General features: G+C 46.6%; 1 protein-coding gene across 1 annotated transcript in view; it reads right to left on the reverse strand.

Moving 5' to 3' along the window:
* The window catches only part of kiaa1109 (KIAA1109), a gene marked incomplete at its 5' end in the record, with an annotated part of 198,847 nt that overhangs the window by 78,201 nt on the left and 106,021 nt on the right, over nt 1-14,625 (reverse strand). Inside the window, 11 exons of the mRNA XM_080537762.1 lie at nt 425-647; nt 891-954; nt 4,663-4,861; nt 7,225-7,436; nt 7,997-8,165; nt 8,579-8,767; nt 10,153-10,250; nt 10,445-10,550; nt 12,077-12,321; nt 13,440-13,678; nt 13,948-14,154. Coding sequence (XP_080393888.1) covers nt 425-647; nt 891-954; nt 4,663-4,861; nt 7,225-7,436; nt 7,997-8,165; nt 8,579-8,767; nt 10,153-10,250; nt 10,445-10,550; nt 12,077-12,321; nt 13,440-13,678; nt 13,948-14,154 — 1,951 coding nt within the window. The remainder of the gene's footprint in view (nt 1-424; nt 648-890; nt 955-4,662; nt 4,862-7,224; nt 7,437-7,996; nt 8,166-8,578; nt 8,768-10,152; nt 10,251-10,444; nt 10,551-12,076; nt 12,322-13,439; nt 13,679-13,947; nt 14,155-14,625) is intronic.

Consider the following 14,625-nt stretch of genomic DNA (forward strand, 5'->3'; position numbering starts at 1 on the left):
ATCCAGGCATATTTTGGCATATTTTGATAAGTCTTGCAAAAGTATCAAAATAAGCCTGGATTTTCCTCTAGTGACGTTGATGGAATACCCCCCTGGTCCCCACGCGGCTTACTTCCTGACTCTCTACTCTCTCTAGCAAGGGAACAAGGTTAGGCCATGACATGGTGGCATATGGATGGTAGGAGACATGGTAATAACATGGTAATAACATGGTAATAACTGACCATATGGATGGTGGGAGACATGGTAATAACATGGTAATAAATGGTAATAACTGACCATATGGATGGTAATAACATGGTAATAACTGACCATATGGATGGTGGGAGACATGGTAATAACATGGTAATAACTGACCATATGGATGGTTGGAGACATGGTAATAACATGGTAATAACATGGTAATAACATGGTAATAACTGACCATATGGATGGTGGGAGACATGGTGTCGGCCTCGTCCTCGTCCGACAGGTCGGCCATGTTGATGGAGTTGAGGTCTGCGATGTCGTCCACGTCCTCCTCGCCCGTCAGCGAGGTGAGCGTGTTCCCCAGGGAGTTGAGACGCTTGCCGATGTTGGGGTCCATGTGGACGTCGATGCCGCACATCTTCCACAGCACGTTCAGGGTCCAGGTACCAGCGCTGCTGCTCTCTGTGGAGGGAGGGAGGGAGGAGAGGTAAAAGAGGGGAACACCCAGAGAAACAGAATGAGTAGAACAGACATGGTCCCCTGGACTATGGTAATCTGACTCGCACATATGCAATTTGGCAACTCTCAATGGTTTTGTAGTTTCATCAAGAATTGTACAAGTTTAACCTTACGTTACCGTAAACAACATGCCACACCGAGTTCAACCTCGGTGACGACAGTAGCATTCAACACAGCGGTACTTGCCTGCAGAAAGCTGGCCAGTGGTTCTGGAGCATACTTCATATGTGCCATCAGGGACAACACCTAAACAAACAAAGCAGTCATCAAAACAGTTCACACTTTTTGTAGACTGTATTATGGGTAGTATATGAAAAGCTATTCTTCCCTCAGGTGCTACATAGAGTCAACTTGAGGCCTTGGTATTCACATGTTTATTTATTTTATTTGCATTGGAACACAAAAAAGCAGAAAAATAAAGCAAAATCTGATACCATTCCACATATAACTCCAAAAATGGACCTGACTAGATTGTTGGCAGCCTCAAATGAATTTTGGAAAAAATAACTGAAATCCATCACTTCCTGTAACAATGAGAATTCTACTGGAATTTTGGACCACTCTTCTTTTGCCAACTGCTCCAGGTCTCTCACATTGGAAGGGTTCCTTCTGCTGTTTTCAGATCGCTCCACAGGTGTTCTATGGGATTTAGATCTGAACTCATTGCTGGCCACTTCAGAACTCTCCAGCGTGTTGTCTTAAACCATTTCTTGGTGCTTTTTGAAGTATGGTATACCATTGTCCTGCTGGATGACCCATGACCTCTGACGGAGACAAAGCTTTCTGACACTGGGCCCTTTCCTACATTGCGCAGCAAAATTATTTGGTAGTCTTCAGATTTCATGATGCCATGCACACAGTCAAGGTTCAGATTTCATAATGGGTTAGGGTTATGCACACAGTCAAGGCATCCGGTGCCAGAAGCAGCAAAGCAACACCAAAACATCTGTGAACCTCCACTATGTTTGACTGTGGAGGGGAGGGGAGGGGAGGGGAGGGGAGAGGAGAGGAGGGGAGGGGAGGAGAACCTCCACTATGTTTGACTGTGGAGGGGAGGGGAGGGGAGGGGAGGGGAGGGGAGGGGAGGGGAGGGGAGGGGAGAGGAGGGGAGGGGAGGGGAGGAGAACCTCCACTATGTTTGACTGTGGAGGGGAGGGGAGGGGAGGGGAGGGGAGAGGAGAGGAGAGGAGAGGAGGGGAGGGGAGGGGAGGGGAGGGGAGGGGAGAGGAGGGGAGGGGAGGAGAACCTCCACTATGTTTGACTGTGGAGGGGAGGGGAGGGGAGGGGAGGGGAGAGGAGAGGAGAGGAGAGGAGGGGAGGGGAGGGGAGGAGAACCTCCACTATGTTTGACCGTAGTAGAATGATGTGCTTTACCAAAAAGCTCTATTTTGGTCTCATCTGTCCAAAGGGGGTTCTCCCAGAAAGATTTTGGCTTCCCCAGGTAAGTCGAGTCTGGCTTTTTTAATGTTTCTGTGTCAGCAGTGGGGTCCTCCTGGGTCTCCTATATAGCGTCCCATTCCACTCAGATGGCGACGGATAGTGCGAGCTGACCCTGCTGTACCCTGTGGCTGCAGGTCAGCAGATCTCTGGAGATGGACTTGTAGCCTGGAGATTGTCCATGTTTTTCCACAGTTTTGATCCTCAAATTCCACTCTTTTCTCCCTGCTCAGTGTGGTTCACACAGACACACAACACAAAGGTTGAGTCAACCTTTCTCCATTTTATTGTCAGTACCGGTAACTTGCCACAGGTGAGTTTAAATACAAATTAAAGGAGCATCACGTGTTTGAAATACAATTACTTCTTACAATTTTGAACAGTTTGTTGGCCTTTGTTGTTCCAATGCAAACAAAAGAAATAAACATGTGAATACCGAAGCATTTATAATTACAACAATTTCCTGGGAGAAGTGGTGCATTATCTGTCAGAAGTGCCAATATTTTTGTCCATGACTGTATGTTGGGTGACATATTCTATTTTTGCGGCCAGTCACTCATACAAAGCCGTGGCAGCACACCACCCCCACCCTCATCCACCTCCACTGGCTTCCGGTCAAGTCATGCATGTCTTATAAAATCCTTCTCCTCAGTCCACTCGGCACCTCTCTTAGTGTATTATTTATTATTTTCTAGAAAAGCCAGGAAGCAAAACTGATTGGTGTTGGCCTTCAAATCCCGTCATTTTGATATGCAAATTTGACATTATGAGTAGATTAAATGAATCGCCTATATATCAGTGCTCTCACTTTTGGTATAAGGTTTAATGGTTTATTATATTATATATATTATACTGTTCATGAACATTTGCATTTCCATTTATGTTATGTTATTTATGTTGTATGTTAAAATCAATAAATAATTTATAATTGCAAAACAAATTGTTAACATTTGCTTTTCTACATGAGTATATTGCCTTTCTCATACTCTAAAGCACGGCTGTGTAAATCAGCCCTGACTATCTCTGCTGTCTGAGGGTTAGGGTCAGGCTGGTTCTCTCTGCTGTCTGAGGGTCAGGGTCAGGCTGGTTCTCTCTGCTGTCTGAGGGTTAGGGTCAGGCTGGTTCTCTCTCTGCTGTCTGAGGGTTAGGGTCAGGCTGGTTCTCTCTCTGCTGTCTGAGGGTTAGGGTCAGGCTGGTTCTCTCTCTGCTGTCTGAGGGTCAGGGTCAGGCTGGTTCTCTCTGCTGTCTGAGGGTTAGGGTCAGGCTGGTTCTCTCTGCTGTCTGAGGGTCAGGGTCAGGCTGGTTCTCTCTCTGCTGTCTGAGGGTTAGGGTCAGGCTGGTTCTCTCTGCTGTCTGAGGGTTAGGGTCAGGCTGGTTCTCTCTGCTGTCTGAGGGTTAGGGTCAGGCTGGTTCTCTCTCTGCTGTCTGAGGGTTAGGGTCAGGCTGGTTCTCTCTGCTGTCTGAGGGTTAGGGTCAGGCTGGTTCTCTCTCTGCTGTCTGAGGGTTAGGGTCAGGCTGGTTCTCTCTGCTGTCTGAGGGTCAGGGTCAGGCTGGTTCTCTCTGCTGTCTGAGGGTTAGGGTCAGGCTGGTTCTCTCTGCTGTCTGAGGGTTAGGGTCAGGCTGGTTCTCTCTGCTGTCTGAGGGTTAGGGTCAGGCTGGTTCTCTCTCTGCTGTCTGAGGGTTAGGGTCAGGCTGGTTCTCTCTCTGCTGTCTGAGGGTCAGGGTCAGGCTGGTTCTCTCTCTGCTGTCTGAGGGTTAGGGTCAGGCTGGTTCTCTCTGCTGTCTGAGGGTTAGGGTCAGGCTGGTTCTCTCTCTGCTGTCTGAGGGTCAGGGTCAGGCTGGTTCTCTCTGCTGTCTGAGGGTCAGGGTCAGGCTGGTTCTCTCTGCTGTCTGAGGGTCAGGGTCAGGCTGGTTCTCTCTCTGCTGTCTGAGGGTCAGGGTCAGGCTGGTTCTCTCTGCTGTCTGAGGGTTAGGGTCAGGCTGGTTCTCTCTGCTGTCTGAGGGTCAGGGTCAGGCTGGTTCTCTCTCTGCTGTCTGAGGGTCAGGGTCAGGCTGGTTCTCTCTGCTGTCTGAGGGTCAGGGTCAGGCTGGTTCTCTCTGCTGTCTGAGGGTCAGGGTCAGGCTGGTTCTCTCTGCTGTCTGAGGGTCAGGGTCAGGCTGGTTCTCTCTGCTGTCTGAGGGTTAGGGTCAGGCTGGTTCTCTCTGCTGTCTGAGGGTCAGGGTCAGGCTGGTTCTCTCTCTGCTGTCTGAGGGTTAGGGTCAGGCTGGTTCTCTCTCTGCTGTCTGAGGGTTAGGGTCAGGCTGGTTCTCTCTGCTGTCTGAGGGTCAGGGTCAGGCTGGTTCTCTCTCTGCTGTCTGAGGGTTAGGGTCAGGCTGGTTCTCTCTGCTGTCTGAGGGTTAGGGTCAGGCTGGTTCTCTCTGCTGTCTGAGGGTTAGGGTCAGGCTGGTTCTCTCTCTGCTGTCTGAGGGTTAGGGTTAGGGTCAGGCTGGTTCAGATGAGACATCACCGCCACTCACAGGCGTTCATGACCGTGTCTCCACGGATCTCAGGCTTCCAGTCATCCCAGGAGGTCTCGAAGCCCTCAGCGAAGCGGATGCAGAAGTTCTTAAAGTGGCCCTTGCTGACCAGCGACTCGGACGAGCAGGCAGTGATCAGTGTGCTCTCGATGGTGAGCACCAGGGCGGAGCCAGTGTCAGCGTCGATGCTGTGGTTGGCCTGCCGGGAGGGAGTGGGATGGAGGGGGAGGATGTAGAAGTGGGATGGAGGGGGAGGATGTTAAAGCGAACACAGGATAGGTTTGGATAACAAGGGATGAACATTGACGTTCTACTTGTGTGTTTGGGAATACAGTAAAAGCTTTACTGGTAACATTTTATTTGACGGTCTGCTCATAAATGTCTCTCTACTGCCCCCCCCCTGTACTGTCTCTCTACTGCCCCCCCCCTGTACTGTCTCTCTCTGCTCATAAATGTAAATCAATACGTTGTTTTCCGTAGGTTAATACAACTTGTTTTTACTGTAGGTATGGTTACAGGTTGTGTAATATACATGGTTTATACTGTACACATGTATATTCATTAATGCAAATAAACAATTTGCCAACTCTTTACAAATGGTGTACACTCGAGTCGATGTGCTATTACATTGTTATCATGGCAGTGGTGGTCTACAGCAAGAGGCTTTGCCACATCACCATGGTAACAACGTCATAAAACATGCCACTGTATTACTGTTTAATAGGGTTAGAGGTTTACAGCGGCTCATAACACCTCAGATAAAGTGTTACCAGGTGACTTAGATGTAGGAAATGTGTTCGTGTTTCCAAGGATACATTTATTATTACAGTACACACACTTTGATGCAGCCTGTTATGTAGTTATTTAATGTTGCTGTCATGTCATAATATACTGTAATGTTGCTCTCATTGGCAGTTATACTGTAATGAGTCACGCCACTCAATGACCTAGAAGATCATAAGACTTAAAAACACATTACTGGTCAGAATTATTGGTGCAAACTGGGATGTTGACCCTGTTTTCACTTTAAAGATTAAAACCATTTCAAGCTTATTCAGTGTTGAAGTTCCAGGCCTAAAAAAAGATTTTAAAAATGTCTGTGTAAGTAACATTTCACAAACTCAATGGCAGGGTGATGCAACAGTGACCTGTTCATATTCCTCCACAGGGAACCCTGTGCAACGGCACCAAGTTCATATCAATCCACAGGAGGCCCGTGCAATAAGGAACCTTTCAGAAATATGTCTCTGACTGTACAGTTGCATCCCCCGCCACAGTGCAGCAATGCAGTAAAGCTTTGTTTAGGCCCAGAACTGTATGACAATTGTTGTCATATGAAACTGTGATGGCTTTTAATGTAAGAAATGTGTCATTAAAACCATTACATCATTGACAGGCTGTCCCAAATAAAGCATATTTGTATAAAACATCACAAGAGATGAGAGTAGATTTGCAGGTTACTTTTCGTGCATATTTTTGCTGGCCTACAGATCTGCCGGCCCAAGCTTCACAGCGGATGCCCTCCATAACTGGTATATGTCCTTTCTATGGAGATAAGGGATACAACGTAACATAACTGGTATATGTCCTTTCTATGGAGATAAGGGATACAACGTAACATAACTGGTATATGTCCTTTCTATGGAGATAAGGGATACAACGTAACATAACTGGTATATGTCCTTTCTATGGGATACAACGGTAACTTGTGACTAACTTGTAGGAAAGCCCACTGACGTTGACAGATACTGTTAATGAATCCTGATCAATAAAAACTGATTTCAATTGTTTACTAAAATAAATGTGTGTGTCAAGAATAGCACACAAATATATATAATAATAAATAATAATAAATAAAATGATAATTTCCGGGATCTAAAACAATGAACGTAACACGTCTGGTTCCTGCTGTGACCCATGATGCATCATTACAAGGAGACTAAAGATGGATAGAGGGTAGGCTAGCCTCCAATCTTACTTACGTTTATTCTAGTCTTTCTATCAGAGAATCCCTACTTCAACCTCATAGTAATTGAAGTGAAAGGCTTGATTCCCATTACTGTGACTTCCTGGTAGAAAGTTCCTGACCCTTACCTAACCCTAACACAATATAGATTTATTTTATTGGACTAAAACATATCAATGGGCGTGGCTAAAACAACTGGAAGAATAGCCTGGGAAAAATGACGGACGATAACAGGCAGTTCAGGCCCCAAACCGTCATGGTGACTCACCAGTAAAACAATAAAACTACCACGCATTTGAAATATCTCTTGAATATTCGTTTTACCAAACAACTTTTAGTACAGCTAAGACGTTTTGCAGTTGAAAATGCAACATCTATTCAGTTTGGAAATTAAAATCTAAGCTAGTAATATTAGTCACCAAATTCACCCCTTCAATTCACTCTTACTTCTAGAACACTCCGGGCCAACATTCCCTGCCCCTTAATGATGACGTTGTGTGGCACCACTGTACGCCATGCTGTGGCTAGAGCTGGATGTTAACGCCAGGCTATGGAGACGGGGTGGCTATGGTAGTGAGGGGTGGGATCACAGTTACCTGTGAGGTGTTGGTGATGGGGAGGCAGATGCCCAGGTCGTTGACGGTGAGCTGCAGGAAGAGGGTGCTGAAGGCCTGGGCGGAGGTCTGCTGGATGCCAGGCAGCTTGTCCACCACCTCCCTGGTGGCCATGTGGACGTCCTTGTTCAGGGCCAGACGCTGCTCGTTCCAGTTGTCATAGGCCGCCTTGTAGTTGAGCCAGAACAGCACAGCTACAGGAACAGCTCAGAGAGTTAGAACAGCTCAGAGAGTTAGAACAGCTACAGGAACAGCTCAGAGAGTTAGAACAGCTACAGGAACAGCTCAGAGAGTTAGAACAGCTCAGAGCGTTAGAACAGCTCAGAGAGTTAGAACAGCTCAGAGAGTTAGAACAGCTACAGGAACAGCTCAGAGAGTTAGAACAGCTACAGGAACAGCAGGTAACGGTTTACTGTAGGTTGCGGCTGCCATTTACCTACTTGTTCTACATACGTAGCTACTTGCCTTTCATGGTCATATATAGCACTATCAAACGTGATGAATCTTACAAAGTCGCGACATTGAGAAACCCTATGGCAATGGCAAGTCAAATTGTAGGGTAAATCAACAGAGCAGAGAAACAAACACACTTTTAGACATCTTCCGGCTACTAACAGGCTAAGTAAACTACTATTTTAGTAAACCAAATAAATAAATAACAATTATTTTTTACCTAAATAAACTTGAAACCTGTTAGCAGTTGTGAGTTGATCAGAATGACACAACCTAGTCTGTAAGGGTTAATCAGCCTAACCTCTGTCGAAGGCCACAGGCTGAGCAAAGACGATTGGTCGATTGAGCGTAATGAGGACGGCCTCCTTGTCCGAGGAGCCGCTGATCTCCTCCTGCAGGGCGTTCCGCAGGCCGATGCGAGTGCGAAAGTACGCCACCTGGTGGAAGTCTGACCCTGCCTCTTCATACACCTGAGGGAGAACACAGTAGTGATGCTGTATTAGTTTAGATTACATTCAACCTTTGTCATTGCACAGAGTACAACCAAATGTATTTTTTGCTCGAGGCGCAGGGTCAGCCATAGTCAGCGCCCCCCCGGAGCAATCAGGGGTTAAGCGCCTTGCTCAAGGGCACAACGCATACTGTCATGTATATAAACATACTATTTACATACTGTATGTCATTTATAGAACTGACAGAGTAGCCCAGGCAGGACTCAAACCCCTAAACCTTGCATGTATCAGTCCATGCCTAAAGTCCCAACCTTCTGATGCATATCCCTGTTGAATTGTGGGCTCGATTCCTGCATAGGCCAAATACTACAATTGTGTAAACTGCAAGCAGCTTTAGAAAAAGGTATCTGCCATATGACCATGTGTCTGACCTGGTGTTTGACTATCTGGCCCAAGGCGAGGTGCAGATCCACTTGGCACTTTCCGAACAGTTTGAGGTAGCTGCTGCTGCCGCCGGGCTGGGCCTTGCACTGGATCCTGTTGGACAGCTCCAGCTCGATCAGGCCCGTCTCGAAGCGCACCGCCCGCATGGACGGAGTGGTGGCGGTCATCTGGATCCCCTGCAGACGACAAACGCTTCAGTCAGCAACCCATCCATATAAGGCTCTACAGTGCAGTGCGTTTGACTTCATGTCTCATAACAGTATGTAGATAGTTGTCCAAACTCCTGATCCATTTGACCTCTGCCTGCATCTCAGGATCCAACACATCCCTAACCCTAACCCACTGTGTGAAGACACCCTCACCCTAAAGCCCAGTTTACGCTCCTGCGTAAAATCGACGGCGTAGGCTACGGCGTAGATTAACGCGCACCTCTCCAAAAATGTAAGTACGCGTCAGTTTCTACGCAACCGTAAGCTCTGTGATTGGTCCGCTTGGTAGCACATGATTCCGACAAGATTCCGACTCTCTCGTCGGCCAAAATGCGGAAGCCATGACAGAAATGTCATTTACTTTTTCTGTAATTACTTATTAATAAGGATTTGAAAAATTATGAGAACCATTGTATTATCTTAGTTTAATGTCATTTCAATGCATCATAGAACTTTTATTTACAACAAGCATAACAAACAAAAAATCGCTATTATGCCGCTTTGAGTAGAGCGCCCAATGGAAGCGTCAGGCACAGCCTTCCTATAAGGAGCGCGATTCACATTTACAAGATGTACAATCCTGTTTATTTAGAAATAAATGATTAGTTACAGGGAGCCCCATGGCTGTTCGTTGGGTTTAAATTATATTTATGATAGACATATTTAATGTTAAGTTATCTATAAGAACTGTGATTGGTCCGCTTGGTAGCGTCACATTCCGACTCTCTCGTAAATGCGGAAGTCATGACAGAAATGTCATTTACTTTTTCTGTAATTACTTATTAATAAAGATTTGAAAATGTATGATAACCATCTTATTATCTTAGTTTACTGTCATTTCAATGCATTATAGACATTTTCTTTACAACAAGCATAACAAAAATAAGTTTTTTGATCGCTATTATGCCGCTATGAGACGAGTACACCGACCGTCGGCATTGTCAGAATGATAGCTAATATATATAATAATATAACCGGAAGAGGCACAGCACAGGGGCATAGAAAACACACTGCCACCTAGCGATGTGACGGTGTAATTGCAGAGCGACCTACGTAGAAGTGTAAAGTGCGAGACCCCTTACGTAGGCTACGGCGTAAACGCGCGTAAATTCGACGCAGAAGCTTAAATCGGCCTTTACCCTAACCCAACTAACCCTAACCCACTGTGTGAAGACACCCTAACCCTAACCCACTGTGTGAAGACATCCAGACTGACCACAGGTCTCATGAATACCTTAAACATCAGACTGAGGGAGTACAGCAGTATCTACCTTAAACATCAGACTGAAGGAGCAGAGCACAGAGCAGTATCTACCTTAAACATCAGACTGAAGGAGTAGAGCAGTATCTACCTTAAACATCAGACTGAGGGAGTACAGCAGTATCTTGGGCTTGTCCGTGTCTGTGGATACGTCATGTTCATTCCACAGGGGGATCGGCTGTTCTCCACCTGCAACAACACACAAATTAAAATCTATGACCTTCCAGAGACCACACACAATTCTCTTTTCCAGGGACCTTTTCAGGGGATAAAACTTTTTTATTACGTTTATTAACTTTTTTATTACTTCAAAGAACAGTCATCCCAAAACACCCAAACACAACCAGACAGATCCCCTGCGTTCAGGCTCTACTGAAACAAACCTGAAACCTTCTGGATGACTTCATTAACTTCCTTCATGAAGACCTTCTGCAGGAACACCAGGTGGTTCAGCAGGTCTGTGGTCAGGTTGTGTTCAAATGAACCGATCTGGAGGGAGACGAATGACACAACAAAATCCAGACAACTTACTACCGTAATGTATTGTATTATATTTACTACCGTAATGTATTGTATTATATTTACTACCGTAATGTATTGTATTGTGGTGATTCACATTAAGTCAATAGGAGAGACATTCACCAAGGAGAGCTTGTACCTTTAAGAGTGGGTGTTAAAGGGGCTATGGTAGAGGAGGGGCCAGGGGTGTTCTAGGGGAGGGGCCAGGGGTGTTCCAGGGGAGGAGCAGTGTGATGAGCAGCAGTGTCCATGTGGCCAAATATGTAAGAACGATCGCGGCTTGACGATCCACCAAGCAAGGATGACGTGTTAGACCGGAGCAGGAGCAGCACAACGCACAGGTGTTCAACCTGGTGAGACGCAGGAGGGGCGGAGTCACCGCATAGGGCCCGGAACCTCCTAGTGTTGGAAACGAATCCCTCTAACACCAAGTCTGAGAGGAGGCAGATCAAATGGCCAGCAGCTAACATGACTTCACTGTGGAATCAGTTTGATGAAGATGTCAACCAAATTCTGGAGGTAAGTATGAAAGGAGAGGTTGAGAGGAAGCTACAGGGGCTGTTTTTCTGCAAAGGGACCAGGACGACTGATCCGTGTAAAGGAAAGAATGAATGGGGCCATGTATCGTGATATTTTGAGTGAAAACCTCCTTCCATCAGCAAGGGCATTGAAGATGAAACGTGGCTGGGTCTTTCAGCATGACAATGATCCCAAACACACCGCCCGGGCAACGAAGGAGTGGCTTCGTAAGAAGCATTTCAAAGTCCTGGAGTGGCCTAGCCAGTCTCCAGATCTCAACCCCATAGAAAATCTTTGGAGGGGGTTGAAAGTCTGTGTTGCCCAGCGACAGCCCCAAAACATCACTGCTCTAGAGGAGATCAGCATGGAGGAATGGGCCAAAATACCAGCAGCAGTGTGTGAAAACCTTGTGAAGACTTACAGAAAACGTTTGACCTCTGTCATTGCCAACAAAGGGTATATAACAAAGTATTGAGATTAACTTTTCTTATTGACGAAATACTTATTTTCCACCATCATTTGCAAATAAATTCTTTAAAAATTAGATTTTCTGGATTTTTTTTTCTCATTTTGTCTCTCATAGTTGAAGTGTACCTATGATGAGAATTACAGGTCTCTCTCATCTTTTTAAATGGGAGAACTTGCACAATTGGTGGCTGACTAAATACTTTTTTGCCCCACTGTACATATATAATTATTAATAATTATTTATTTTCAAGATTTGTTTTATCTTTTTCAAAAAACTCAATAAATATATTGTTGAAAAAAAAAAAGATGAAATATCTTAAATCAAGGAAATATGTGCTTGTTTTTTGACTAGTTTTAAGATATCTTTTAATAGTTTGAAGACAATTTTGGCAAGTGAAATTTTCCTGTTCTGTTGGCAGATAATGTTGCTTATTTTAAGTAAAATTTCCCCCATTTTATTGCTTTTTGTTCTTGTTTTTGAGAGCTGACATTTTGCAGAGCAGCCTTACCTCAGCCACGCAGCGCAAGTAGTTGCCCTGGAGGTAGTTGCCTTGCTTGGCGGGGAAGTCATCGGCCTGCCAGCACTGGTCGGCGTGGCTCTCATGGTCCTCCATGATGTACTCTCCTGACATGGTGACGGGGGGGAGGTTGAGGCTGGCCGAGGGGGGCATGGTGGACATGTCCACTGGGGACACCTTGGACTGGAAGCACAGCTTGTGGTTGGGCAGCTCAAAGGTGAACCTGGTCTGGGCGCCTATATGGAGGGTGAACAGTGTTGTTGTTGGTGAAACAGAATGAGGAAGGGTGAGAAAATGGCTGTTTTGATCAGTCTGTATGACTGTCTGTCTGTCTGTCTGTATGTCTGTCTGTCTGTCTGTATGACTGGGAATAACATGCAAATCAAATGTCCAAAACAAGCTGATAAACCGGGGTAGGGGGATAAACAAACTGGGTCTGGATGAAACACGGCACCGTCTCCTAGAAGGACACGAGTCTGCAGATATGTTGACGGTCTGCAGTGACGCTCTGTGACACATTAGATGGTCACAGTGTGTCGCTGTGGTGAAGTTTAGACACCTATTCTACCCTGAGGTCTGCAGTGACGCTCTGTGACACATTAGGTTGTCAGAGTGTGTCGCTGTGGTGAAGTTTAGACACCTATTCTACCCTGAGGTCTGCAGTGACGCTCTGTGACACATTAGGTTGTCAGAGTGTGTCGCTGTGGTGAAGTTTAGACACCTATTCTACCCTGAGGTCTGCAGTGACGCTCTGTGACACATTAGGTTGTCAGAGTGTATCGCTGTGGTGAAGTTTAGACACCTATTCTACCTATCTATCTATCTATCTGTCTATCTATCTGTCTATCTGTCTACCTACCTATCTATCTATCTGTCAGTGACGCTCTGTGACACATTAGATTGTCAGAGTGTGTCGCTGTGGTGAAGTTTATACACCTATTCTACCCTGACATGTGCACTGCTACTGTGTGGGAATTCCCCTTTCAGCCTCCATCTGTATTGGAAGGAAAGCTGCTCCAGTAGACAGACAGACAGACAGACAGACAGGCAGACAGGCAGACAGACAGACAGACAGACAGACAGACAGACAGACAGAAGGAAAGCATGCTCCAGTAGACAGACAGACAGACAGACAGGCAGACAGACAGACAGACAGACAGACAGGCAGACAGACAGGCAGACAGACAGAAGGAAAGCATGCTCCAGTAGACAGACAGACAGACAGACAGACAGACAGACAGACAGACAGGCAGAAGGAAAGCATGCTCCAGTACTGCCGCCTCCGCCCCCCGCCCCACACCCCCCGGAAAAATGAAAATAGAATGAAATAACAATGTTAGTGGAGTGTGCTGACCGGTCATGCCGTGGCTCTTCATGCGGCCCATCTTGTACTCAGCCTTGAGCGAGGGCAGCAGGGCGGCGCCGATGGTGATGCCGTCCAGCATGGCGCTGAACTTTAGCACGATGGGCTTCTTCTCCAGTCCCTCGGGGAGCTGCGGGAACTCGTTGGCCTCCACCGGGGTCTGGTTGACGCTCAGCGCCTTGTCTGAGGAGGGCTGAGGGGTGGGGGTGTCCTCCCTACTAGGGGGCGGCCTGACATGGGAATGGGCGGCAAGTTAAAGGTGAACGTCTTCATTTGTTATTCAGCCCAATAGCTGTTTGGGCTAAGTTGAGAGTATAGAAGTATTAACAGTATAAAAGTGCACTGTGTGAAAAAAATAAAGAAATAAAGAAGCTTTTATAGTGAATAAGTCATACACTTCTCACACGTACTATTTTCTAATTAAATACAAATGCATAACACCACATTTCTAAATCTACCCAAGGCCCTCCTCTCCCCTGGCCTGTCCCCCCAGACTCACACGTTGGACGGCTGGCGGATGAGGTCTGAGATCTGCTTGGAGAGCTGGTGGGAGCTGCGGACCATCATGCTGTGCAGCGTGGCCGGGTGCTGGGGGATGTTGATGATGATGGCGCCAACCTTGAACACGGCGGCGTTGTTGGTCCTCAGGCCGCGCTGGGCGCTGTACAGAGCCTGGGACTTGGCTATGTTGCACTTCACCACCGTCCTGGACAGAGAAGACAGATGGCAGTGCTAAAACAACAACGGGACCACAGTGACATCTACAGTTGACTCCAGTTACTGCGTCTATCTATTACATGAGGTGGCCGGCCCTCATTACCATTTAGGCTAATGCACTTTATCATAGTGGGTTCTAGATATGAAATATAAACTATATACTATATATAAACTATATATTTTCGATTGTAATTGTGTGCATTTAACACAACTAGGGGCGGCTGTGGCGCAGGAGGTAGAGCCGCCGTCTAATGATCGCACGTTTGGCAGATCGGCGGTTCGAGCTCCGGCTGGCCACATGTCGAGGTGTCCTTGGGAAAGACACTGAACCCCAAATTGCTCCCAGTGAGCGGGACGGCGCCTTGCATGGCAGCTTGCCGCCATGTGTGTGTGAATGTGTGTGTGAATGGGTGAATGAGAGGCCGTTGTAAAGCGCTTTGGATAAAGGCGCTATATAAGT

The sequence above is a fragment of the Nansenia antarctica genome (genome assembly GCF_963989245.1).
Source record: "Nansenia antarctica genome assembly, chromosome: 8".
In the NCBI taxonomy this organism is placed as follows: Eukaryota; Metazoa; Chordata; class Actinopteri; order Argentiniformes; family Microstomatidae; genus Nansenia; species Nansenia antarctica.